Raw genomic sequence first — 27,546 nt, 5'->3', positions numbered from 1 at the left:
ACCATTTGCTAAACCATGTGCTGGAGCTCTAATGCATTGTAATATTGTCATTGTCTTTGGTTCGCACCACAAGCACATTATTAATCTCACCCCACCCTCATCCAGCCCGTTTGTAACCACAGCGGTTTATTCAACCCAAAACTGAGCGTCCAATCCCAATATCCCTTCCATCAAAAGATAGCCTATTTCACCTCTAACATTATGGTCTCTACCCCTCTCTCAGCAAACCTTTTCTTTCATTCTTGGGATGTGTGTATCACTGGCTAGACCAGCATTTATTGCCCACACCTAATTGCCCTTGAGAAGGTGGTGGTGAGCTGCCTTCTTGAACCGCTGCAGTACATGTGTTGTAGGTACACCCACAGTGCTGTGAGGGAGGGAATTCCAGAATTTTGACACAGTGACAACAAAGGAATGGCAATATACTTCCAAGTCAGGATGGTGTGTGCTTGGAGGGGAACTTACAGGTGGTGGTGTTCCCATGCCTCTGCTGCCCTGGTTCTTCTAGGTGGTATAAGTTGAGGGTTTGGAAGATGCTTTCGAAGGAGGCTTGGCAAGTTGCTGCAGTGAGTCTTGTAGACCCACACTGTTACCACTGTATGGATGATGGAGGGAATGAATGTTTCAGGTGGTAAGGGGTGCTGATCAAGCGGGCTGCTTTGCCCTGGGTGATGTCGAGCTTCTTGAGTGTTGTTGGAGCTGCACTCAACCAGGCAAGTGGAGAGTATTCCATCACACTCCTGACTTGTGCCTTGTAGATGGTGGCCAGGCTTTGGGGAGTCAGGAGGTGTGTTACTAGCCACAGAATTCCCAGCCTCTGACCTGCTCTTGTAGTCACAGTACTTATATGGCTGGTCAATAGTAATCACTAGGATGTCGATGGTGGAGGATTCAATGATAATGCCAACAGGGGATGGCTAGATTCTCTTTTGTCGGAGATGGTCATTGCCTGGCATTTGTGTGGCATGAATGTTACTTGTCACTTATCAGCCCAAGTCTGAATATTGGCCAGGTCTTGCTACGTGCGTACCCGGACTGCTTCAGTACCTGAGGAGTTTCAAATGGTACTGAACACTGCAACCATCGGCGAAAATCACAATTTCTGACCTTAGGATGGAGGGAATGTCATTAATGAAGCAGCTGAAGATGTTTGGGCCTAGGACACTACCCTGAGGACCTGCTGCATTGATGTCCTGGGACTGAGATGATTGGCTGCCAACAAACACAGCCATCTTCCTTGTGTAAGGTATGACTCCAATCAGTGGAGAGTTTTCCCTCTGATTCCCATTGACTTCAATTTTGCTAGGGCTCTGAATCCCACCCTCAGTCAAATGCTGCCTTAAATCAAGGGCAATCACTCTCATCTCACCACCGGAATTTAGCTCTTTTGACGATGTTTGGACCAAGGCTATAATGAAGTTTGGAGCCTCATGGCTCTGGCATAACCCAAACTGAGCACTGGTGAGCATGTTGCCGAGGTTGTTGCTGAGTAAGTGCCATTTGATAGTGCGTCAATGACACCTTCCATCACTTTGCTGATGATGGAGTAGACTGATCGGGCAGTAATTGGCTGGATTGGTTTTGTCCTGTTTTTTGTGGACAGGACACAACTGGGCAATTTTCCCACAGTGTCGGGTAGATGCCAGTGTTGGAGCTGTACTGGAACAGCTTGGCGAAGTGCGAGGCTAGTTCTGCAGCACAAGTCTTCAGTACTACAGATAGAATTTTGTGTCAGTGCCCATAGCCTTTGCTGTATCCACTGCCATCAGCCTTTTCTTGATATCATGTGGAGTGAATTGATTTGTCTGAAGACTGGCATCTCAAACAGAGGCCAAAGATGGTTGCAAATGCTACATCCACATCTTTTGCACTGACATGCAATCATTGAGGATAAGAATGTTTTTGGAGAGTCCTCCTCCAGTTAATTCTTTAATTATTCATCACCATTCACGACTGAATGTGGCAGCACTTTGATCTAATCTGTTGGATATAGGATCGCTTTAGCTATGTTTTCTATTTTTTTGTGTGAATATAGTTCTCTGTTGTGGCATCCCATTTTTCAGTATGCCTAGTGCACTGGGCAGGAGCCTAGATTAATGCTGAGTGGTCCGTCCAGTTTATATCCTTACTCAACTTTTCTGTGATGGCTTGATACAATTGAGTGCTAGGTCATTTCAGAGGGCAGTCAAGAGTTAGCCACATTGCTGTGGATCTGGAGTCATATGTCAGACTGGTTAAGGACAGCAGATTTCCTTTTGAACCAGATGGGTTTTTAAACAATATCCAGTACTTTCATGATCATGAAAGTGACTAACATTTCACTCCAGATTTATTAATTAATTGAATTTAAAATTCCCTCAGCTGCCCTGGTGGGATTTTAACATGTCTTTGGAGCATTAGTCCAGGCCTGAAAATGGCTATCCTAGTAAAATTACAACTATGCTACTGTCCCCTATGTCTGATGATGAAACCCTCAACCCTGCCTTGTCATCACCAGGCTCAACGATTCTGAATCTCCTCTGATCAACCTCCCATTCTCCACCCTCCTTAAAAGTCAGCTCATTCAAAACTGCCTATATCCTATCTCACATCAAGCCGCATTCACCTATTGCTCATGTCCTTGTTTACCTACATTGGTTCCTGATCCCCAATACCTACAACTGTAAATTCTCACTCTTCTGTTCAAACCCTTGCCTTCCTTATCTCTGAAACCTCTTCCAGCCTTGTAAACCCCAGAACTCTCCAGTCCTTTTTTGCATCTCTCCCTCCCTTCACCTATCATTGGTGGCCATGCCTTCAGCCGCCTAGGCCACATCCCTTGGTATTCCCTGCCTCATTTCCTTGGCTTCTCCACTTTCCTCTCCTCCTTTAAACCTAACTCTTTGAATAAGTTTTTGTTTACTCCTCCAAACAAGTCCTTCCTTGGCTTGGCATCCATGTATTTCTGATTACACCTCTGTGAAGCATCTTGAGACATTCTTCCACATTAAAGCAGCTAGATACAGATCAGCCATACTATTATTGAATGGCAGAACAGGCTTGAAGGGCTGAATGGCCTACTCCTGTTGCTATGTTGCGATGCTCCTAAATAAATGCAAGTTCTTGCTGTTTTGCTGCTATTCTCCAACAAGTGTGAAATCCAGTCAACAAACCACTTCTTAAAGCTTTCAATAAATAGAATCAAAAATCAAATCGGGCACCATTCCATGTATACTTTATCACACAATAAACAGACAGTATAAAAATGAAGTCTTCCTTTCTGATGGGAAATCATATGTCAAGTAATGATGGTGCATAATTTAACATGGTACTTCTGGCATTTTTACAGAAAAGCACTAAGAAATGCCAATGTATCTCCCACAATTCATTTCAATACCTAAAAATGTTAATTTTATCTGCATTTTGATATTTCAGATTTGAAATATTCAATCACTTAACCTGATGCTCACTCCAATCAAAGGTTGATCTATGGCAGAATATGGAAACAGAGGAAATATGACCTTAGAAGCAGAAGAATGTGGCATACAGTGGCTGCAGTGTGTACCATCTACAAGAGGTAGTGCAGCAACTCGCCAAGGCTTCTTCAACGCAGGACCCTGTGCTCTACGGGCTGTGTTTAGGGACACACACAGAGATAAACATCAACTGCTGCTGGAGGACCATCAACTCGGTGAAAGACACTCTTTCGTCTGCCTGAAACTTGCGAGTCTTCCAGTGCAAAGAGTTGTCCATGACCGAGCGTTGCAGACTGGCACATTCTAAGGTCCAGGATTACGTGCTGAGGGATGCACTAAAGCTTAGGGCAGCTGCCACAAAGGCTCAATGAGGAAAGACCACAGTGTAAGGTCCTCCCACCAAAGTGAACGGAGGGGCTGGACCCATGGGAAATCACTCGGGCTGTAGACACCAAATAATGGTTTGCTGTAAAATGTACATGGCATGTAAAATGGAATGGAAGGGTTGTGAAGCAACTCACTCCTGTATTGAAGAAAACGGATTTCCTTTGCACTTTCTGGAATGTCAACTTGGTGCTGTTTTGAACTGTTTTGTAATGTATTTTTTTTTTATACAGATTTTTATGAATAAACTATATTTTTGTGGAAAAAAAAAATCACCTCCTAAATGTGCAACCGCTACCACTTAGAAGTACAGAGTCGACAGGCGTGTAGGAACACCATCATCTCCATGTTGCCCTCCAAGTCACATGCCTTGGACATATATTGTCATTCCTTCATCATGACTGGATCAATATCCTTGTACTACAATAACAGCACTGTAGGAGTATCATCACTGCAGCGATTCAAGGAGGCAGCTCGCCACCACCTTCTCAAGGGATTTAGGAATGAGCAATAAATGCTGACCTTGCCAGTGGCACGCACATGTGTAAATGAATAAACTGATGGGGAAAGGGTCCTACTTAACTCTTAATGTCAAGCATAATATAGGGCCTAGAATTATTTAGCAAACTCATACTAAACAATAGGAAATTTTGAACAGCTGGGACAGGCTTTGCATCTTCTAAGTTTTAGTGAGAGTATAGGCATCATTTTTTTTTATAACCTTCAAAGGATTTGTGCTATGGTCACTCAATAATGTTTTCGTCTGCTGAAGGCTTGTGGTATTTCAATGATGCTGAACCTGTCACCTCAGTTTCTTGCTGCATGGATACCCAATATGGATTTGGAAAGCTTTACCAGGGGAGCCTGAATGGTACCAACAAGGTGAGTGTTTATAAAAAAGCAGCTCTCCTAGTAAACAAACAAACAATCACCTGTGAATATATTACTAAGTATTAAAATAATTATACATGAATATTGAAAAAGCATTTGGAGTCTAAACTCAAGCATTTTGTTTTTATAATTAGGATCTCTTCCACTGGAAAAAGCAGACAAATAAATCCATATTTTATAATCAGTCTGCGGGCTCCTCTATTAGTTTACTACCATATGTTTACAATAAGGATGTGAATTCAAATTATAGAATGATACAGCACTGAATGAGGCCTTTCGGCCCATTGTACCTGTGCCATCTCTTTGGTAGAGCCATTCAATTAATCATACTTCCCTGCTCTTTCCTTCATAGCTGAGAATTTTTTCTTCCCTTCAAGTATTTAACCAATTCCCTTTTGAATGTTACTACTGAACCTATTTCCACCAGCATTTCAGACAATGCATTCCATATTACATCAGCTCGCTGTGTTAAAAAAAAAGATTCCTCTTGTCACCTCTAGTTCTGTTGCCAAACACCTTAGGTCTGTGTCTTGTGGTTACCAAGGATGAGAGACACCAGGAATGTGGAGAGCTGGAGTCCTTCTCCTTAGAGCAGAGAAGATTAAGAAGAAATTTGATCGAGGTGTTCAAAATTATGAATGGTTTTGAAAGAATAAATAAAAGGGCAACTGTTTGCAGCGGCAGAAGGGTCACTGCGATCACAGATGATAAACTGGATCCAGCAGTCCTCACCTCCCTTCAGCTATCAGGTTTCCCCAAGGCCTGCAAAACTTGCCCAACAAGGGTTAATTTAAAAGAATGGTTAAATAGGAGATAAGTAGCCTCATTACAATATTTAGTTGCCTGGCCCCCATTCTGCTGTTGTTAGAATTGGAAGTGGGCAGGTTGGAGACGGGGTTGCAATCGAGATTCAGATTTTTTAAATGGTTACATCTCACCTGACCCAAACCGGACTGTTTTTGGGGGTTAAAATTCCCTCCCAAGTATTGCAGTGATTACAGTATTGTCCCATCACTGAGAAGGACTTGCATGTATGTAGTTCCTGACTAACATCCCTTAAAAGTGCTTCACACACAATGAATAGGGTAGGATTTTCTCTGCATTGCACCTGAGGATTAGTTCCCATGCGCAGGAAATAAGAAAAGGGGACAGAGACCCATTGTATTAATTCCCCACCCGCACTGTCCTGGGATTTCTGGGTCTTCCCCAATTTGAAGTAAGTTGGCCAATGTCTGCTCCGGAAACTAGCCCAGTTTAACAAAGTAAATGAGGCATGATAGATGTTCCGAGCTTCTCATTGCACTTTTCTCTGACTTTGCATAGCGGGGTGATGCACCAAGAGCCAGCAAAAAATAACTGGTGTTGGAACTTGCACCAAGGCAACAATAGACCAAAGGATCCTGGGAGAATCCCAAAGATAGAGACATGACTTTATTTAAAGGAAATTTCAGGTTTTCCCCCCACAGCACCAGGCCTCATGAGCTTCTAACTGCTGTCCTTTGAAGCAGAAGCAGAGCTGCAAGCCTGAGATGCCAGGAATACAAACCCTGTCGTCAGGGAGTGGATCTGCACTGGGAGTGCACCAAGGCCCTGCCAATAGCCCCTGCTAGGATTCCTCCCCTTGCAGGTGTCCAGTAGGGCCTAGAGAGGAATATTGGCCCTAAATTATTTTGAAGCACAGTATCCATTGTTAAGTAGGGTCACATGGAAGTCAGTTTGAGTACAGTAAGTTCTCACACACAATGAGATGAATAAGAAGTGAATCTATTTTAGGTTATTGTGGTTGAGGGACTATTGTTGGCCAGAATATACTGTGATCATACATCTGCAATGCAAGGGTATTCATAGTTCAGTTTAATGTGGCCCTGATGGCAATTTAACTCAGAGACTGGGATGATGTGAGAAAAAGGAAATTCCCATTGATACTACAGATAGTCTGTTCCTGAAACTGGGAACTGAATTGAATTATTCTAACAGTTTATGGGGAGCTCGACTTTGCAACCAGACTGGGGATGGAGGAAAATTACGAAAAAGGGGTGAGGGGGGAAAACACCATTCAAAACCTCCTGATGTCCCAAACTGTTTTACTGCCAATGAAGTACTTTTTGAAGTGCAGTCACTGTTGTAATGTAGAAAATACAATAGACAATTTGCACACAGCAAGCTCCACAAACAACAGTGCGATAGTGAAAAGATAATCTGTTTTGTGATGTTGATTGAGGAATAAATATTGGCCAGGACACCAGAGATAATTCCCTTGCTCTTCTGAAATACTGCCATGGGATCTTTTAGATCCACCTGAGTACAATTGAGCCTCAGTTTACAATCTTATCCAATTGAATGCACCTCCAACAGCGCAGCACTCCTCAGTACAGCACTGGAGTGTCAGCCTTGATTGTGGTGCTCAAGTCCCTGTAGTGGCACTTGAACACACAACCTTTTGACTCAGATGAGAGTGCTATCCATTGAACCACAACTGACAGACAAACTACACTACCTAACCACGCGGGGGATGGAGGAAGTTTAAAGCAAAACTGTTCAATTTACAAGCACTAAAATCACTAATACCTTGTTAAGAACAACATCAAAAGAAACTGAAACAAATTTACAGGACAGATGAAACACAATGAATACTTCACAAATTTGAGTGCCAGAGCTGACTGATAAATATCATAAATATGGATACTGTGCTTGATTAACATAAATTGACACAATGCAGAACTTTCTTCATGGTTCTTGTAAAATAAGAAAAAGGTACACATGGGTCTAAGCGTTGAACTTTGACAGTCAAATTCAATCTCCAATCTTGAATGCCATTGCATTACAAGGATGTTCATGCCAAATTCATATGCTTAGTAGAATGGGAGGCAGTAGCATAGTGGTAATGCTATTGGGCTAGTAGTCCAGAGGCCCAGACCAATACTCCAGAGATATGACCATGGCAGCTGAGGGAATACAAATTCAATTAATAAATGTGGAATAAAATGCTAGTGATCATGAAACTACTGGACTGTTTTTTTAAAAACCCAACTGGTTTGGTAATATCTTCAGGGAGGAAATCTGCTGTCCTTACCTGGTCTGGCCTACATGTGACTCCAAACCCACAGCAGTATGGTTGGCTTTTAACTGCCTTCTGAAATGGCCAAGCAAGCCACTTAGTTGTACCAAACTGCTAAACAAAAGTTGAATAAGAATAAACCAGATGGACCATCTGGCATCAACCTAGGCACCAGAAATGACAAAGGCATACACTGTCTAATCAACCCTGCAAAGGCTTCGTCACTAACATCTGGGGACTTGTGCCAAAACTGGGAGAGCTGTCCCACAAATTAGTCAAGTAATAGCCCGACATAGTCATACTCACTGAATCATACCTTACAGCCACTGTCCCAGCCTACTCCATCACCAGCCCAGAGGTGGTAGTACAGTGGTATACAGTCAGGAGGAAATGGGCCTGGGAAACCTCAACATTGTTTCTGGACCCCATGAGGTCTCATGGCATCAGGTCAAACAGGAGCAAGGTAACTTCCTGCTGATAACCACCTACTGCCCTCTCTCAGCTGCTGAATCAATGCTTCTCCACGTTGAATACCACTTGGAAGATGCACGGAGGGTAGCAAGGGAACAGAATGTAGTCTGGGTGATGGACTCTGGAGGACAGTTAACATTGTACCATTGTTTAGAAACGGAGAGATGGAGTTAGGCCAGTCAGCTTAACCTCAGTGGTGGGAAAATTATTGGAAAAAATTCGAGACACTGGATAAATCTTCATTTAGAAGGAATGGCAGCATAGTGACGCAGTGGTTAGCACCAAAGCCTCACAGCTCCAGTGACCCGAGTTCAGTTCTGGGTCCTGCCTGTGTGGAGTTTGCAAGTTCTCCCTGTGACTGCGTGGGTTTCCGTCGGGTGCTCCGGTTTCCTCCCACAGACAAAGACTTGTAGGTTGATAGGTAAATTGGTCATTGTAAATTGCCCCTAGTATAGGTAGGTGGTAGGAAAATGGTGGGGATGTGGTAGGGAATATGGGATTAATGTAGGATTAGTATAAATGGGTGGTTGCTGGTCGGCTCAGACTCGGTGGGCCGAAGGGCCTGTTTCAGTGCTGTATCTCTAAATAAATAAAAGACACGGATTAATTGAAGACAGTCTGCACGGATCTGTTAAGGGAATGACATATCTGACTAACATGATTGTTAACGCCTCAAAAAAATTGAATGAGGGCAGTACATTTGATGTAGTCTATATGGATTTTTGTAAGGCTTTTGATAAAGTCTCACATAGCAGACTGGTCAAGAAAGTAAAAGCCCATGAGATCCAAGACAAATTGGCAAGTTGGATCCAAAATTGGCAGGAAATAAAGGGCAATGGTTGATGGATGTTTTTGTGACTGGAAGGTTGTTTCCAGTGGAGTTCCGCAGGGCTCAGTACTAGGTCCCTTGCTTTTTGTGGTATATAATCAGTGATTTGGACATGAATGTAGAGGGTATGATTAAGAAGTTTGCAGATGATACAAAAATTGGCCGCATGGTTGGTAATGAAGAAGAAAGCTGTAGACTGAAGATCCCAATGCACTTGTCAGGTGGTGGAACAGTAGTAAATGGAGTTCAATCCAGAGAAGTGTGAGGCAATGTATTTGGGAAAGGCTAACAAGGCAAGGGAATACACAATAAATGGTAGGATACTGAGGTGTGTAGAGGAACACTGGAGTCCACAGAGTCCTGGAGGTGCCTGGACAGGTAATAAAGTGGTCAAGAAGGCATGTGGGATACTTGCCATTATTGGCAGAGACATAGAATACAAGAGCTGGGAGGTTGTGCTGGAATTGTATAAAACATTGGTTAGGCCACAGCTGGATGATTGCATGCAGTGCTGGTCACCGCACTATAGAAAGATGTGATTGCACTCGAGAGGGTGCAGAGGAGATTTACGAGGATGTTGCCTGGACTGGAGAATTTTAGTTATGGTGAAAGATTGGCTAGACTAGGATTGTTTTCTTCAGAACAAGGAGGCTAAGGGGAGTCCTAATTGAAGTGTATAAAATTATGAGGGATCTAGATAGGGTGAATAGGAAGGCCCTATTCCCTTTGAGGGGCTCATAACCAGGGGCATAGATTTAGCACAAGAGGTCAGGTTTATAGGGGATTTAAGGGGAAATTTTTTCACCTAGCAGTTGGTGGAGATCTGGAACTCACAGTCTGAAAGGATGGTAGAGGCAGAAGCCCTCATAATATTCTATAAGTACTTGGATATACTCTTGAACTGCCGTACCTACAAGGCATCGGACCAAGAGCTGGAAAGTGGGATTTGGCTGGATGGCTACTTGCCAGCCAACAGGAACATGATGGGCTGAATGGCCACCTTTGGTGCTGTAAATTTCTATGATTTCTATGAGTGCTTGGTGACATCATTATTGACCAAGCTGGCTGAGTCCTGAAGAACATATCTGCCAGACTGGGCTTGCGGCAGGTGGTGAGAGAACCAGCAAGAGCGAGACACCTACTTGACTTCATCCTCACAAATCTACCTGTTGCAGATGTATCTGTCCATGACAGTATTGATAGGAGTCACCAGCACACAGTCCTTGTGGAGACGAAGTTTCGTCTTCCCATTGTGAACACCATCTATTGTGTTGTGTAGCACTACCACAGTGCTAAATGGGATAGACTCAGAACAGATTTAGCAGCTCAAAATTGGGCATCCTGAGGCACTGTGGGCCATCAGCAGCATTGTATTCAACCACAATTTGTAAGTACAGGGCCTGGCATATCCCGCACTACACCATCACCATCAAGCTGAGGGACCAACCCTGGTTCAATGAGGAGTGCAGGTAATGACTATCTCAAATAAGAGAGAATCTAACCATCTCCCCTTGACATTCAATGGCATTACAATCACGGAATCCCCCACTATCAATATCCTGGGGATTACCATTGACCAGAAACTGAACTGGAGTAACCATATAAATAAAGTGGCTACAACAGCAGGTAGAGGGTAGGAATCCTGCAGCGAGTAACTCACCTCCTGACTCCCCAAAGTCTGTCCACCATCCATAAGGCACAAGTCAGGTGTGTGAGGGAATACTCTCCACTTGCCTGGATGGGTGCAGCTCCAACAACAGTCAAGAAGCTCGACACCATCCAGGACAAAGCAGCCTGCTTAATTGGCACCCATCCACAAACACTCACTCTCTCCACCACCGACGCTCAGTAGCAGCAGTGTGTACCATCTACAAGATGCACTGCAGCAACACACCAAGGCTCCTTGGACAGCACCTTCCAATCCTGCAACCTCTACCACCTAGAAGGACAAGGTCAGCAGTTGCATGGGACCACCACCACCAGCAAGTTCCCCTCCAAGCCACATGCCATCCGAACTTGGAATTATAGCGCCGTTCCTTCACTGTCACTGGGTCAAAATCCAGGAACTCCCTAACAGCACTGTGGGCGTACCTACCCAACATAGACTGCAGCTGTTCAAGAAGGCAGCTCACCACTATCTTCTCAAGGGCAATTAGGAAGGGGCAATAATTGCTGTCCTAGCCAGTGACGCCCACATCCCATGAACGAATTAAAAAAAAGGAGGGTATGCCAGGAGCAGCACCAGGCATACCTAAAAAGGAGGTGCCAACCTGGTGAAGCTATAATCACAGGACTACATGCATCCTAAATAACAGAAGCAGCACGCGATAGACAGAGCTAAGCAATCCTGTAACCAATGGATCAGATCAACGCACTGCAACCCTGCCACATCCAGTCTTGAATGGTGGTGGACAATTAAACAAGTAACCGGAGGAGGAAGCTCCAAAAACACCCCCATCACCAATGATCGGTGAGCCCAGCTCATTAGTACAAAAGACAAAGCGAAAGCATTTGCAACTGTCTTCAGCCAGAAGTGGGGCAGATGCGGCACAGTGGTTAGCACCGCAGCCTCACAGCTCCAGCGACCCAGGTTCAATTCCGGGTACTGCCTGTGTGGAGTTTGCAAGTTCTCCCTGTTCTGCGTGGGTTTTCTCCAGGTGCTCCGGTTTCCTCCCACAAGCCAAAAGGCTTGCAGGTTGGTAGGTAAATTGACCATTATAAATTGCCCCTAGTATAGGTAGGTGGTAGGGAAATATAGGGACAGGTGGGGATGTGGTAGGAATATGGGATTAGTGTAGGATTAGCATAAAATGGGTGGTTGATGGTCGGCACAGACTCGGTGGGCCGAAGGGCCTGTTTCAGTGCTGTATCTCTAAACTAAACTAAAGTGTTGAGTAGATGATCCATCTCGGCCTCCAACATCATGGATGCCAGCCTTCAACTGGATTCAAGAAATGGCTGAAGGCACTGGATACAGCAAAGGCAACTGGCCCTAACCACATCCCACTGTCATACTGACTTGTGCTCCAGGTCTAGATGTGCCCTTTGTCAAACTGTTCCAGTACAGCGACAACACTGGCATCTGCCAGACATTGTGGAAAATTGCCCAGGTATATCCTGTCCACAAAAAGCAAGACAAATCCAATCCAGCCAATACTGCCCCACCCTGGTCAATATTTATTGCTCAATAAACATCACATTGCTGTTTGTGGGACCTTAATCTGCACAAATTAGTTCTTTTATTTCGACACTACAATATTGACACCATTTCAAAAGTATGTCATTGGCTCTAAGTGCTTTGGGATGTCCTGAGGTTGAGAAAGACGTGTAAAAAAGCATTTTTTTTTCCTTTTTTCTATCTACACTGGCTCTCAGTTGCTCAGATTTAAAATTCTTAACTACCCTTGGGTTTAAATCCCTTCATGGCCTCCATCCTCTTTAACCTCCTTCAGCACTACAAATTGCTGCCCCAGATTCTCCCTTCCTCTGGCTCCAATCTCTTGTGCATCTGCCCCACCTTCGTCCCACCATTGGCAGCTATTCTTTTAACCAACTCAGTCCCACTCTCTAAAATTTTCTTCCTAAACCCCTTTCCTTCTTCGCTTTAGGCTTCTCCTTTAAGACTCTCCTCAAACACACATCTCTGACCAAACTTTCAGTTATCCCTACTAATTACTCCCTTTTAACTTTGTTTCCTTCATCTCACTGCAAAATGCCTTGGGACATTTTTGTATGTTAAAGGTGCTTTTGAATCCAAGCCATTGCTGCTGCAAGTAGCTTTATGCACAATTAAACTGTATTAATGAACAAGGACATAAAATGTACGATAACGCAACTTCAGTTCATGGTTAAATAAGCATACACACACATACTCTCATTAGTTACTGCCATTAATTTCATACTTATTTAGTCTTTAAATTCAATCATTTCCAAATTGTGTTTCTAGGAAGAATTCCAGCAGCTTCATCCTTGACTGACCTCAAATTATCTAGTTTTATTTTAATATTCAATAATATATTGCATGACTTTGAAATCTAAGCCAAAAAGCCTAATCCAATAGCAATATAATTTATTGTGTCCAGAGTCAATTACCAGCAAACCCATTGGTTCTGAATGCATAAATCAAACTGTATTCATTATTGATAATGGGATGACTTAATTTGTCTTCACCTGAATGAAGTTCACACTTGTATTACAACAAAAAAAATAAAAATTTGGAATTCATTTGTTAAAATTACATTTTTTTTCTTCCTTCCATTTTCAAATCTTGCTCAGTGCAGACTTTCCAAAGCATTAATGGAAAAGAAACATTGAAGCATAATGCCCCCGCACCACTGCTGCTCTGATCCATTCTTGAATAACAAAAATAAAAAGACAAACAGTTGCTTCCAGCTAATTAGGACACAACAAATACAAAGATTGTTTTGTAGTGGATTTCTTCAGACACTGATTTTCAATGTATTAAAGTCTGTTTGCATGGATGTGGTCAGGTTTGCGCATTGAGAACTTTTTCCTTAAAGATTCAGTGTTATCTGGCCAGGGTTGATGGAACATCTTGCGTTGCCAATAACTTCCCCCAACTCAGTTTAATTTAATTGGTCTCAGTGCCCTACTTTAGGGATGGGAAACTCAATCAGGGTTCTCCGTTTGAATCACTATGCAACAAAGCCTGCTGAAGGTGCTTGTATTAGAGAATCAGCAAGACTCAAATATGAATTATGGGCACTTAGGCAAGGTACATCAAGATGGCATATGCCCTGGTTAAGGAGTTAATGGGCTTCAGCAGAGGAAGTGAGGAGAAAATAAATCAGAAAAATGCCCATGAAATTATTATTTAAAAATGCATTGCAAAATCTTGTGCTACAGCAGATGGAGTGCACATTCAATAATATAACTTTGAGAACTTAGAATGCTTCAATTGCTTTATTGATTGTATCTTGCTCAGCTGATGTAACCCTATTTTACACAGATTTAAATTGTCACAGACTTTCTGTAAGAAAATAGGAAATGTTACTTTTTCACACAAAGGTTATGATCTTTTTTCCAATTTCTTCAGTTAAAGATTATGTAAGAGCTATGGTCTGTCTCAAAGCCAAAGCAGCAATCAGCACTAAGTAAAATGGGAGATGTTAGCTGGCAATCAGCTGTGGTTGGATAAAAATAAGGTGACTTCAGCTAATTTTCAAGCCAGTTATTGACTTCTGAATCTAAGAAAATTATTGTCTCCAAATGTATGGTTTGCAGTCGTGTTATCATAGGGTGATGGTCACTTTAATCTGGGAATGATTGCAATAATAATTTCTAAAATCTAAAGCTGCTGAACAGTTGACATTAGTGATTATATAAATTACAGTCAGATAAAAAAAAAGTAAAAAAAGGAACAGAAAAGACTCTCCAGTCCATCTAGCTAGTCCGAAAAATCATGTTCACCAAATAATAATTACATAGAAATTACAAACATGGGGATATAAAGACCACAGAATCTTTGTTGATTTCATTTGGAATTTCATCCTTTGTGAGTTGTTAGGTCTTCCTCATGAGTGATCTAAATTTTATATTTGCTGGCTCCCCATTTATTAATTTGTTCATGTGTGTGTTAATACTATAAATTGAAAGTTGTATAAATTATGCAAAAAATTAAATGTGTGATTTTGTTTCATCACAAATAATTTGTACATAAGCATGTGTTGTATAAACTGGCTATATTCATGGCAGTCCTTTGACAATGCTTGACTCCAATGATGCTGTATTTAGAACTCTGGTTACAGTTCAGCTGAAATAAAAATAAACTGTACTGTGTAACCGTATGGATATTATATTCACCATGCTGTAATGAATTTTTACTCAAAGTGGAAACTGGAGTTTATTAGATTTTACTTATGAATTCTTCCAGCTTTGATTAAAAAGTGTATAATGAATACCCATTTTTAACAGAGTTGATGGTGCAAAAGCTGGAAAGGATTGACTGGCATAGTTAGTTGATCTTGTGTCAGTGCGTATTGTTATTTCAGTTGGAAGTCTTACCTTAACAGCTTCTCCATGAGTGACTTTATCAAACACCTTGTCATTCACTCGCAAGATCTGATCTCCTACTCGAAGTCCCTCTTTTTCAGCCAAGGAGCTTTGTTCAACAAGAGACACATAGATCCCGACCCCATGCTCAGCCCCTCCTCGAATGCTGAAGCCCAAACCTTCATTTGTTTTGTTTCTTTTCAGTGCCACCTGCCTGATCTCTCCATAATTTTCTTTCATCAAATTTTGATAGAAAGGAGCTGTCTGTTGATCGGTGCTGAAATTTACTTGCACTGGTCTGGAAACATGGGAATCTAATGGCTAAGGGAAGAAACAAAAAAAAAATTCAGTGTGAATAGTAGTAACATGCAAACTACAAAATGCAATAAAGGAGGTAGCAAATACAGGTCGCATTATATAACATTCTCAAATACAATTGTTGGAAGAGCTAAAATGTACTGATAACTATAAATTATTCAAGTCAGATGTAATGCAATTAATTAGATTTAACTGTTAGTAACAAATATTTATGTTTGAAAGTCCTTCAGATTTGCACTGCTCTGAACTTCAGACAGAAACATTGGTACACTGTTACCCTTTTGCACATTCCAAAATTTAGTGCTTTATCCAGAGGGATTACATGTACAGTAGACATGTACAGCTGAAGCTCTGCACACTAGAGCTACACAAATGCTTTCTCACTTTCAAAACTGTTTTATCTCGAGAGCAGCCTTCATCTTAAAAAGTATTATGTTGTGGTTTTTGTCCCTTAATTCTTCAAGTACTTTTGAAATTGTATTTTCAAACCAATTTCTTATACTCAAATGAGTCTGTTGTCTCAATCGAATGTGTGCTCCATTATTCCCTTCTAAACATGTTTTTTGTCTTCATTCACCTCATCTATTCTCTATTGCAGATATTCCCAGCAAGTCCACAACCTCCAACCTTTAGGGGTCCGCCTTGTCTTGGTGGTAGCATTCTTTTGCCTGCAAGTCAGACGGTTGTGGGTTCAAGTCCCACTCCAGAGATTTGTATGTATAATCTAGACTGAAACTTCATTAAAGTACTGAAGGAGTGCTGCATTGTCACAGATTCCATCTTCAGATGAGATGTTAAACTGAGGTCTCAATTACCCTCTCAGGTGGATGTAAACGTTCCTGTGGCAATATTGAAAGAAGAGCAGTGAAGTTCTCCTGGTGTCCTACCCAATACTTATCCCTCGACTAACATTGCTAAAATAGATTATCTGGTCATTATCACGTTGCTGTGGGATCCTGTTGTGTGCAAATTGCCTGCCATGTTACCCTATATCACAACAGTGACTATACTTCAAAAGTACCTCATTGACTGTAAGGTGCTGCTTTGCGACATCAAGGTCATAAAAGGTATGATATAAAATGCAAGATTTTTCGTATATGGGTTCACGGAGAGGGTAAGATTAACATTTTAGTGTGCCTTCCTTTGAGGACATAATCAGTTTGTTCTTAGATAGCTGACTGCTTTTCCAGGTATTCATTTCTCAATTAACGAGAGAGTTAGTTATTAAACAGTTATGATATTTGTCATTGCAGCAGGCTTAATGCTCACATATCTCACTAGAAAAATAATTCTCGAGTTATTTGATATTGGCAGCAGTTTCCCACTTCTAACTAAAAATAACTGGGAATTGAAGTTTATAAATGATGATTGTGATAAAAAGCAGACAAATGCTGAACACATTTCCATGACATCCCTCTCCCTACTATTTATTGGAGGCTATATAACCTGTTTGCTTGAAACATATTAATGTCTCCATTAAAATTTGGACAGAGAGGCGACAAAAAATGTTATGTCTACCTATCATCGGCAACAAGTTCCATCCCGTCACAGATTGTTAGCGATGAGGTTTTTTCGGTAGATGATTATGACTAACAAACTACAAGGATTTTCCTTATTTGTGTTGGGAATAGAAGTACTTTCACCCTTTGCACCCAGTTTCGATTTAGAGCCCTCAAAGTTCACTTCTAACATGTATTTAACAAAGGGAATAGCTTGCTTCAGATTGCCGAAACAACACGCCATGAATCCAAGATCGCTCTACCTGTATAAACACACTTCAGTATTTTTTCTCTTCGATGTTACATTCCTCAAACTCACTTCATTTGAGACGGTTTATAACCAGCAGACAGGGGAACTTTTCTTTACATCAGTTGGAGCTGGATTAAAATCCAGTGCCAGTAGAAAAGGACAGTGTACAAACAGATAGACCACATCAGTGCAATAGATAAATAAATGATCTAAAACCACCCTCTCCTGGACTCCCTTCCTTATTTATTTATTGTACACATTTACACCATTTTGGTTCTCCCGACTCATGTCTTGTGGGACTGGGAGCAAAGAGAATCTGACCGCTTCGAAATGCCACTTGGTGCCTGGACCAATCTTAACAATATTTTCCTGCACAATACTCCACCTATTGGCTCAGGTGGAAGATTACAACATGTACCTAATGACGGGGGGGAGGGGGGGGTTTGCTGGAGTTCCAGCAACACATTTCTATTATGATATTTTTTAGTTGTGGAGATACTTCCCCCGATTCTATTTCTCCGTGAGTTTAACTCAAACATCAGACCCCGATAAAGCATTCTCGTCAGATTGGAGTATTGTTAAACCTATTTTCCAGAATTAACAATATCACATCCTACTGATATTGCTTCCAAAGTAGTGTGATACACCTGCTTCTGTTTCGGGGAATACAGTACACAGGTAAAAGCTAAGAATTTACTAGGTACTGTACAGTTCCGATGTAGTTATATCAAACCTATATGTGTGCTGTCAGTTCAGTAAGTTGTAACCCACTATAGCAGAGGGCTGATATGAGGGTACGAGTCGTGTTGGTTCCAATTGAATTCTTCATTTGTTAAGTGTCGCATTAAGTTATATTAAGTACAGTCCCCGCACCCTCTTCTGTATAAATGGGCAAAACAACCTGTATGTACTTGGGTGAATCAGTGTCATTTTAGACCCAGTCTGTAGTCACAAGTCATAATTTACTAGTCACACATGAATCCTAAGATACACCAAGCCAAAGCTCTGGTATTTCACGACCAGGATACATATTTTTGCGAGGACAAAACAAATGCAGTAGATAAAACCCAGCTGAAATCTAACGGTTCAATCCAGTAAACAGCTGCTATTCTTTTCCGGCAGCTTAACATGATGTGAAACTTCCTTAGACACATCGTAAATGATTCTCGTTACGGCACTTTCACGGATGTCGTATCCATTTCCTCGGCTGCTCTGATCTCTTTGATTTTAGACACCCCAGTCCCCCCCGGTACTGAACTATTGTTCAGTAACTAACTGTTAATGCCATTAAACAAACAGGCAGATAGTGAGTCGCAGGAGAAACGGACGGCGTTTCGAATGAATTTCTGCTCGGCGTGGAACGGACAGTCCGTGAACAGACACTTCTCCTTCCCGCGAGTCACCAGGGGTTTTTTTGAGAATTCATGGAAATGAAAACCCTTCTCACGGTCGGGTATTAACCCCGAGTCTTGGGCTCAGGGGGTGATTTATACCGAGTGACAATATTGGCAACTTTTCCAGTGATATAACTGGTTGGACAGCAAATCAGAGCCAAATGCTTATAAATCTACTTAAGGATTTCCTTCTTAATTCTTTTCCAGCACTGCTATTTCTTTATTCTGAACGTTTAACTGTAGTGAATAGAACTTCGCTCTTTCCCATCAGTTTGCGTCCCTCTGTTGTGTCAATAGGATTCACTGAATTGAACAGAACGCTTTAAAGTTATTATTTAGCTTTTAAATGGCTGTCTGATGTTAGCCAGTCAGTACCTGGGAACTCGCTACTCTATTAAAACATTTTTTCAGCGACCTTTTCCTCAACCAGAATCTCGTAGCTAAGAGTGAAAGGTATTATAGCATTAGTAAAATAATACGTGTATAAACAAGAGAGTCAGCTGCGCTCTGTTGTTGGGATTAGACCCGAGCTTCCTCGCCAAGGTGATTCGCGTTAAGTAAGTGGTGCAAATATTCGTAGCAGGTCAGAGAAACTCCAGCGTGATAGCACTCACGGAATGGGGGATTGAGAAGCAGAATTGGAAATATATAAACATTAACAGTAAAATCAAGAGATCTCCAGCCTTCTGTTTTACTCTAAAATATTTAACACGTTATTTAATTCCATTCATTTACTTATTAATTAGTGCACTTAAGCCAAGTATAAATACTGGTAGGAACAGCAATACGGACACAACTGGATTTACAAATAAAAGGTTCAGGTGGAAAGAATAAATATTTTTTTAAGTGTTTGTTTCCGGGTGAATTGAGGGATTTAATCTGTTTCTGCGCGTTTTATGTCCCCAATTAAAGTTGTCTTAGAGGAACAGTAAAGTATCGCACTTACATGCAGGTGACTGGGAGCGGCAGACGGAGCTTCGCTGCTGTCGGTGCCCAGGCTGCCGCTGCTGGGCAGCAGCTCGGTTTTCAGATAGAGCCCCTCGGAGGTGTACTGATCGAAGAGCAACTGGTCCGACCTGGGGATGACGAGCCGCAGCATGGGCAGTAGCTGCCTCTTGTTCTGGCTGTTGAGGATAACTTTCAGAGTCTGCACCAGGTCAAAGACATTCCTCTTGGAGTGATAGACGTTCAGGCAGTGGATGAACTGCTCCCTCTCGTAGTCGTTTAGTAAAACATTCAGAGCGTTGTGCAACTTCCTCACGTTGGACGATAAGGATCGCCCGCTGGATCCAGTGCCCGATACCATCGAGTTAGCCGAGGAGTTGAGGGACATCCGCTCGAGGTCGGTGGACATGGTTAGAAGCGCCAGGAAAATTGTTTTTAAAAAGGGTCAACCACAACAACACCAGATGTCAGTACAGTTCCTGCAGTTTGTAGGATGTCCCCGGAGCGGGACGGATCGCACAGTGAATGGGGATTCAGGGGTACTGAGGACCACAGCCCCCCAGCTTTACTGAAGTCTCTCTTGCTGCCTGGGTTTGTACCTCGCTGCTGCTTTTGCAGAGGGAGCCGGTGCGGGAGAATCGCCGGGGAGTTTCATTGCTGCTCTCCCCACCCCCATAGGTCACCCCGGGGGCTGGCAGCGTCTGGCATAGACCGCACAACAAACTCCAGCGCCGGCTTGTCTCACTGTCTGTCTCTCTCTCACTCTCTCTGTGGCTGAGCCGCACTTGTCAATTTCATCTGCTGTCATTCCGCGCGGAAATGACGCAGCCGGTCTTTGTTGCCAGGAGACGACGGCTCCTCAGGACGCGACACGTGCGGGTGGAGCGCGGGAGACTGCAAAGGTGTAGCCACTGGTGTGGGTTCAGGCAAATCACCGAGTCGCAGGATTGTTACAGCGCTGAAGGAGGCCATTCAGCCCATCGTGTCTGCACCGGCTCTCCGAATGAGCATATTACCTAGTGTCACCCTCCCGCCTTCTCCCCGTAACCCTGCACATTCTGCCTTTTCAGACAACAGTCTAGTTCCCTTGATTGAACTTGCCTCCATCACACTCTCAGGCAGTGCATTCCATGTCCTAATCAATTCACTGGCTAGGTGAAAAAGTTTTTCCTGATGTCGCCATTGCTTCTTTTGCCAATTACCTCCCTTTCTCAATCTTTCCACGAGTGGGAACAGTTTCTCCCTGTCTACGCTGTCCAGACCCCTCATGATTTTGAATACCTCTATCCAATCTCCTCTCAGCCTTCTCTAAGGAAAACTGTGTCAACTTCTCCAATCTATCTTCATATCTGAAGTTCCTCATCCCTGGAACCATTCTCGTGAATCTTTTCTGTACTCTCTCCAATGCTTTCACATCTTCCCTAAAGTGCGGCACCCAGAACTGGAACAATACTTCGGGACATCTTGGTTCCTGAACAGGACCTATCCATCTGTTGCTCTGTCACGAATGACAGTTACAAGTAATAAGCTCCTTTCTGGCAGGTAAAGTGCAATCCAACAAACTTCCATCATTCATCTTTTTTTTTTCTGTTTGTCAGGAGTCTGTAGCCTCATCAAAGTTGCTTTGGGACAGTGAAATAAATTGTCATCATTTTGGTGATGGAATCTCCCGGAAGAGCCTTGTGTCACCGTGGTGCTTTGCACAGTCATGTGACAGTGTGGGTTAGACCTGAATGATTAGACTGAAATTGAAATAAGCTCTTTAGCCCAATTTTCGCAGGTTAGGCATTAGCATAGTGCATGGTGCAGATCCGGGTGGGTGCACAAAACTGCAGGTAAGTGAAGTATAAAGGACAAGCGACAAAAAATCTGAGGGTCGTCAGTTGTAGAGAGTCTCCATCAGACCCTATCTGGAGTATACTGCTTAGTTTTGGGCACCACACCTTAGAAAGAGTAAATTGTCCGTGGAGAGGGTACAGCACAGATTCACCAGGAGTGAAAGGGTTAAATTATAAAGAACAGTTGCATAGACTTGATATGTATTTTCTTGAGTTTAGACAGTTGAGGGGTGATCTAATGGGGGTGTTTATATCTACCACATAAAATCTTTTTATTGTTTTAAATAAACTATTTCCTGTGGTGGGGGAAATCTAGAAGAAGGGAGCACAATTTTAAAATTGGAGCTAGGTTAGTTAGAAGTGGAATAGGACTCCCAATTTCCACCCCGAGCTGCCTGATCTTGCTATTAGAATGGATGGCCTGGAGCAGAAAACCCAGGACATGTTTATAGAATTGCAAATTCCTCCATAGGAGAAGATCTTTGGCTTTGCATGAAGCTATAGACAGTCCAATGAACATCCAAAGCCAGAGTGATACACTGTGGCCAGAACTTTGATGCTGGCTGTGTCACTGGAAGGGGCACTCACCTGCTGAGAGAGGCAAAATTTACATGCATTCACACCCCAGGAGCTTCTGCATCTCTTAAAATTACCAATAAACGAATAGAAACCAGTCAATAATGAGTAACAAGTGAAAGAGAAATGCATATGGTGTCTGTAAAGACTGTCACAGAAAATGAATTCTTGACCCAGTCTTCCCTTTGGATGGGGTTTCACATTGAATGCCTCCTTTTTTGCAACCCTTCAACCTAAATGGATTGAGTGGGCCCCCACTGACAATGGCAAAGTGCAATCAAGATCCAAGCTGCTTTTAACAATGGCAGATTTGAGGACTAATTAACATGAAGTGGAGTCCAATCTGTGTGTGGAATTTGTCTCATTCAATATTTCCCACAAAAGCTGGGATTTTATGTGGCCCCTTAAGGTGGGGTCGGAGGCACAGAGAAGCAAGGGGGGGGGCGGTAATGGAGGGCCCATTGCCAAGCAATCTTCCTGGGGGCAGGATAGGCCAACAATGGCCTTCCTGCCCAGAGGCCAATTGAGGCCCTTAAATGGCTATTAATGGACTCTTCCTACTGCCGTTGGGATCTTACCAGCTCCGGGTGGGTGCTTCCCGGATGCCTTGTAAAATGAGGCACCCTCCCTGTGGGCTTGGGTGAGGGGTCTCTCCTCTGTGGGCAATCTGTGGCCCACAGAGGACTCCCACCGAGAACCAGTTTACCCCCCGGCACTTCCCAGACTGCACGCCCACCATCTGACACCCACCCAACCCCCACCCCCCACCATTCGCCGGACACTTACGGACTGGCCCCGGTGACCACTCCTCACTTACCTTGGTTCCAGGGTTCCAGCACTGGGCCTGGGGCTGAGGCCTCTGCAGTACCGGCAGCGGCCACTGCTTGCAGTGGCGCTGCAGATACTGCTGAGCTGCTGGTCCTCTGATTTGTGGGTGGGATCCTCATCTTTAAAGGGGTGGGGATTTTTGCTCCTGAAACTTAGATTTAAAAAGACCAAAGGAAATGCTCTGGGTGGGGGCGGGAGCACAAAAGAAGTGGGCTTTCCCCTGCCTTTCTGGCCTGCCGCCAGGGACCCTACCTCCAACACAAAATCCAGCCTGAAGTTTCGATCCAGTGCGAGTCAGGCTGGATAGGGTGCAATGATGGGAAAACACAAAAAAAAAACAACTTTGAGGTTGAAAATTTTGTTTGGCAAAAGTCCTGACCATCCAAAGTGTTAATCACAGCTCATCATACTGCAGCTAATTACTGTTTGATGAGGATAAAAAGTGTACACATTTATGTACAGTACATATGCCTAATAATTGGTTGTTTGCACAGTGAAGGTGCAAAGCCACAATCAGGTGCAATATATTGCAGTAAAACTGCCCTTGATTTTGTAAAGCAAGTTTTAAAGTAAGAATTCTTATCTCAGGAGGGAGGCGGTGGCATACTGGTATTGTCATTGGACTAGTAACCCAGAGACCCAGGGTATTGCTCTGGGGACATGGGTTCAAATCCCACCACAGCAGAAGGTGGAATTTGAATTCAATTAATAAATCTGGAATTAAAAAGCTAGTCTAATGATGGCCATGAAACCATTGTCAATTGTTGTAAAAACCCATCTGGTTCACTAATGTCCTTTAGGAAAGGAAATCTGCTGTCCTTCCTGGCCTATATGTGACTCCAGACCCACAGCAATGTGGTTAACTCTTACATGCCCTCTGAAATGGCCTAGCAAGCCACTCAGTTGTATCTAACCACTACAAAGTCAATAAAAAGGAATGAAACCGGACGGACCACCTGGCATTGACCTAGGCACCGGAAACGACAAGGGCAAACCCAGCCCTGTTGACCCTGCAAAGTCCTCCTTACTAAAATCGGGGGCTTGTGCCAAAGTTGGGAGAACTGTCCCACAGACTAGTTAAGCAACAGCCTGACATGGTCATACTCATGGAATCATACCTGACAGACAATGTCCCAGACACTGCCATCACCATCCCCGGGTATGTCCTGTCTCAGCGGCAGGACAGACCCACCAGAGGTGGTGGCACAGTGGTATACAGTAGGGAGGGTGTTGCCCTGGGAGTCCTCAACATCGACTCTGGACCCCATGAAGTCTCATGGCATCAGGTCAAACATGGACAAGGAAACCCCCTGCTGATTCCCACCTACCGCCCTCCCTCAGCTGATGAGTCAGTACTCCTCCAGGTTGAACAGCACTTGGAGGAAGCACTGAGGGTGGCAAGGGCACAGAATGTACTCTGGGTGGGTGATTTCAATGTCCATCACCAAGAGTGGCTCAGTAGCACCACTACTGACCGAGCTGGTCGAGTCCTAAAGGACATGGCTGCTAGACTGGGTCTGCAGCAGGTGGTGGGGGAACCAACACGAGGGAAGAACATACTCGACCTCGTCCTCACCAATCTGCCTGCCGCAGATGCATCTGTCCATGACAGTATTGGTAGGAGTGACCACCGCACAGTCCTTGTGGAGACGAAGTCCCGCCTTCACATTGAGGATACCCTCCTTCGTGTTGTGTGGCACTACCACCGTGCTAAATGGGATAGATTTCGAACAGATCTAGCAATGCAAAACTGGGCATCCATGAGGCGCTGTGGGCCATCAGCAGCAGCAGAATTGTACTCAACCACAATCTGTAACCTCATGGCCTGGCATATCCCCCACTCTACCATTACCATCAAGCCCGGAGACCAACCTTGGTTCAATGAAGAGTGCAGGAGGACAAGCCAGGAGCAGCATCAGGCATAGCTCAAAAAGAGGTGTCAATCTTGTGAAGCTACAACACAGGACTATCTGCGTGCCAAACTGCGTAAGCAGCATGCGATAGACAAAACTAAGTGAACCCACAACCAACGGATCAGATCTAAGCTTTGCAGTCCTGCCACATCCAGCCGAGAATGGTGGTGTACAGTTAAACAACTAACTGGAGGAGGTGGCTCCACAAATATCCCCATCCTCAATGATGGGGGAGCCCAGCACATCAGTGCGAAAGATAAGGCTGAAGCATTTGCAACAATCTTCAGCCAGAAGTGCCGAGTTGATAATCCATCTCGGCCTCCTCCTGAAGTCCCCAGCATTACAGATGCCAGACTTCAGCCAATTCGATTCACTCCGTGTGATATCAAGAAACGACTGAAGGCACTGGATACTGCAAAGGCTAGGGTCCCTGACAATATTCCGGTAATAGTACTGAAGACCTATGCTCCAGAACTTACCGGGCCCCTAGCCAAGCTGTTCCAGTACAGCTACAACACTGGCATCTATCCTGCAATGTGGAAAATTGCCCAGGTATGTCCTGAACACACAATGCAGGACAAGTCCAACCCGGCCAATTACCGCCCCATCAGCCTACTCTCAATCATCAGTAAAGTGATGGAAGGTGTCATCAACAGTGCCATCAAGCGGCACTTGCTTAGCAATAATCTGCTCAGTGACGCTCAGTTTGGGTTCCGCCAGGGCCACTCAGCTCCTGACATCATTACAGCCTTGGTTCAAACATGGACAAAGAACTGAACTCAAGAGGTGAGGTGAGAGCGACTGCCCTTGACATCAAGGCAGCATTTGACCGTGTATGGCATCAAGGAGCCCTAGCAAAACTGGAGTCAATGGGAATTGGGGGGGAAAACCCTCTGCTGGCTGGAGTCATACTTAGCACAAAGGAAGATGGTTGTGGTTGTTGGAGGTCAATCATCTGAGCTCCAGGACATGACTGCAGGAGTTCCTCAGGGTAGTGTCCTAGGCCCAACCATCTTCAGCTGCTTCATCAATGACCTTCCTTCAATCATAAGGTCGGAAGTGGGGATGTTCGCTGATGATTGCACAATGTTCAGTACCATTCGTGACTCCTCAGACACTGAAGCAGTCCGTGTAGAAATGCAGCAAGACCTGGACAATATCCAGGCTTGGGCTGATAAGTGGCAAGTAACATTCGCACCACACAAGTGCCAGGCAATGACCATCTCCAACAAGAGAGAATCTAACCATCTCCCCTTGACATTCAATGGCATTATGATCGCTGAATCCCCCACTATCAACATCCTAGGGGCTACCATTGACCAGAAACTGAACTGGAGTAGCCATATAAATACCGTGGCTACAAGACCAGGTCAGAGGCTAGGAATCCTGCGGCGAGTAACTCACCTCCTGACTCCCCAAAGACTGTCCACCATCTACAAGGCACAAGTCAGGAGTGTGATGGAATACTCTCCACTTGCCTGGATGGGTGCAGCTCCAACAACACTCAAGAAGCTCGACACCATCAAGGACAAAGCAGCCTGCTTGATTGGCACCCCATCTACAAACATTCACTCCCTCCACCACCGATGCACAGTGGCAGCAGCGTGTACCATCTACAAGATGCACTGCAGCAATGCACCATGGCTCCTTAGAAAGCACCTTCCAAACCTGCGATCTCTACCAACTAGAAGGACAAGGGGAGCAAATACATGGGAACACCACCACCTGCAAGTTCCCCTCCAAGTCACACACCATCCTGACTTGGAACTATATCGCCTTTCCTTCACTGTCGCTGGGTCAAAATCCTGGAACTCCCTTCCTAACAGCACTGTGGGTGTACCTACCCCACATGGACTGCAGTGGTTCAAGAAGGCAGCTCACCACCACCTTCTCAAGGGCAATTAGGGATGGGCAATAAATGCTGGCCTGGCCTGTGACGCCCAAATCCCATGAATGAATTAAAAAAAACTTCATATATTCATTCCTTCAAGGTTGGAAACAGTGTTCAAATACAAGACCAGTGTATTTGTATTCAGCGTTATAGTAATAACACAGGAAAGTGTGAGGAGCTGCAAGCAGAGATTCAGTATGAGATCACTGTGGTCCCTAAGGGAGGCTAATTATCACACATGGTCTCAATTGTATACCTATATCAGTCATGCCTATCCAAGTGGGAGCCAAATAAAAATTATGGTCGATCAGAATGATCCGATAGATTTTGTCATGAACATATCCTGTTAAAGTTAATTGACTAATATTGTACTGAGGAAATATTAAGCAGCCAGAAAGTGTTCATATAGTAAAAATTCCAACTTTATCTTTTGGGTGGATGAAGGTCTTCAAGCACTGTTTCCAATTTTCCAGTTAGTTGGAAGTAGGGCTCCTGAAAAAAATAGCTGACAGAAATACAACACTTCTAGCAGGAAAATGGAGTAAGAAACAATGAAGGATGGAACCTAAAGAAGAAAATGAAGTGCTTGTTTTTCACTGAAACTAGAAGGCAGCTTGCCAGAGGTCAGTTTACCAGTGGAATTTTCAGCCCCGGTAGAATTTTCAGCCCTGGTGAAAGCAGAAACATGGAAAAAGTGGTAGTAGCACAGCAATTAAAACATGTCAAATTAATTGCACATTCTGGTCTTGTTGGACATCTTGTGCCTATGACAATTGTGATCAGTAAATAAAATCTTCAATTTCATAATTCCACCATTTGATATCATGTTACAAACAATTAATATGCCTAGTGTGTGTATTATATATATATATATATATATTTATAAAAATCAGTCTGAAATAGATAAAGGAATGAGTTAGTGCTGTATGTTTTGTTTTCCTGGTAACTGCATTCTTTAGAAGCAAATCAGTGGAATGATTATTCTTGGGTGATG

General features: G+C 43.6%; 1 protein-coding gene across 1 annotated transcript in view; it reads right to left on the bottom strand.

The window, feature by feature from the left end:
- The window catches only part of whrna (whirlin a), a 205,482-nt gene extending 185,567 nt beyond the window's left edge, over positions 1-19,915 (bottom strand). The window contains exons 1-2 of the mRNA XM_068011888.1: positions 19,508-19,915; positions 15,113-15,421 (exon numbers count right to left, since the gene is read on the bottom strand). Coding sequence (XP_067867989.1) covers positions 15,113-15,421; positions 19,508-19,915 — 717 coding nt within the window. The remainder of the gene's footprint in view (positions 1-15,112; positions 15,422-19,507) is intronic.
- Between the last annotated feature and the right edge of the window lie 7,631 nt (positions 19,916-27,546).

Source organism: Heterodontus francisci, chromosome 32 (assembly GCF_036365525.1).
Source record: "Heterodontus francisci isolate sHetFra1 chromosome 32, sHetFra1.hap1, whole genome shotgun sequence".
NCBI lineage: Eukaryota > Metazoa > Chordata > Chondrichthyes > Heterodontiformes > Heterodontidae > Heterodontus > Heterodontus francisci.
This window is presented reverse-complemented; position numbering and strand designations above follow the sequence as displayed.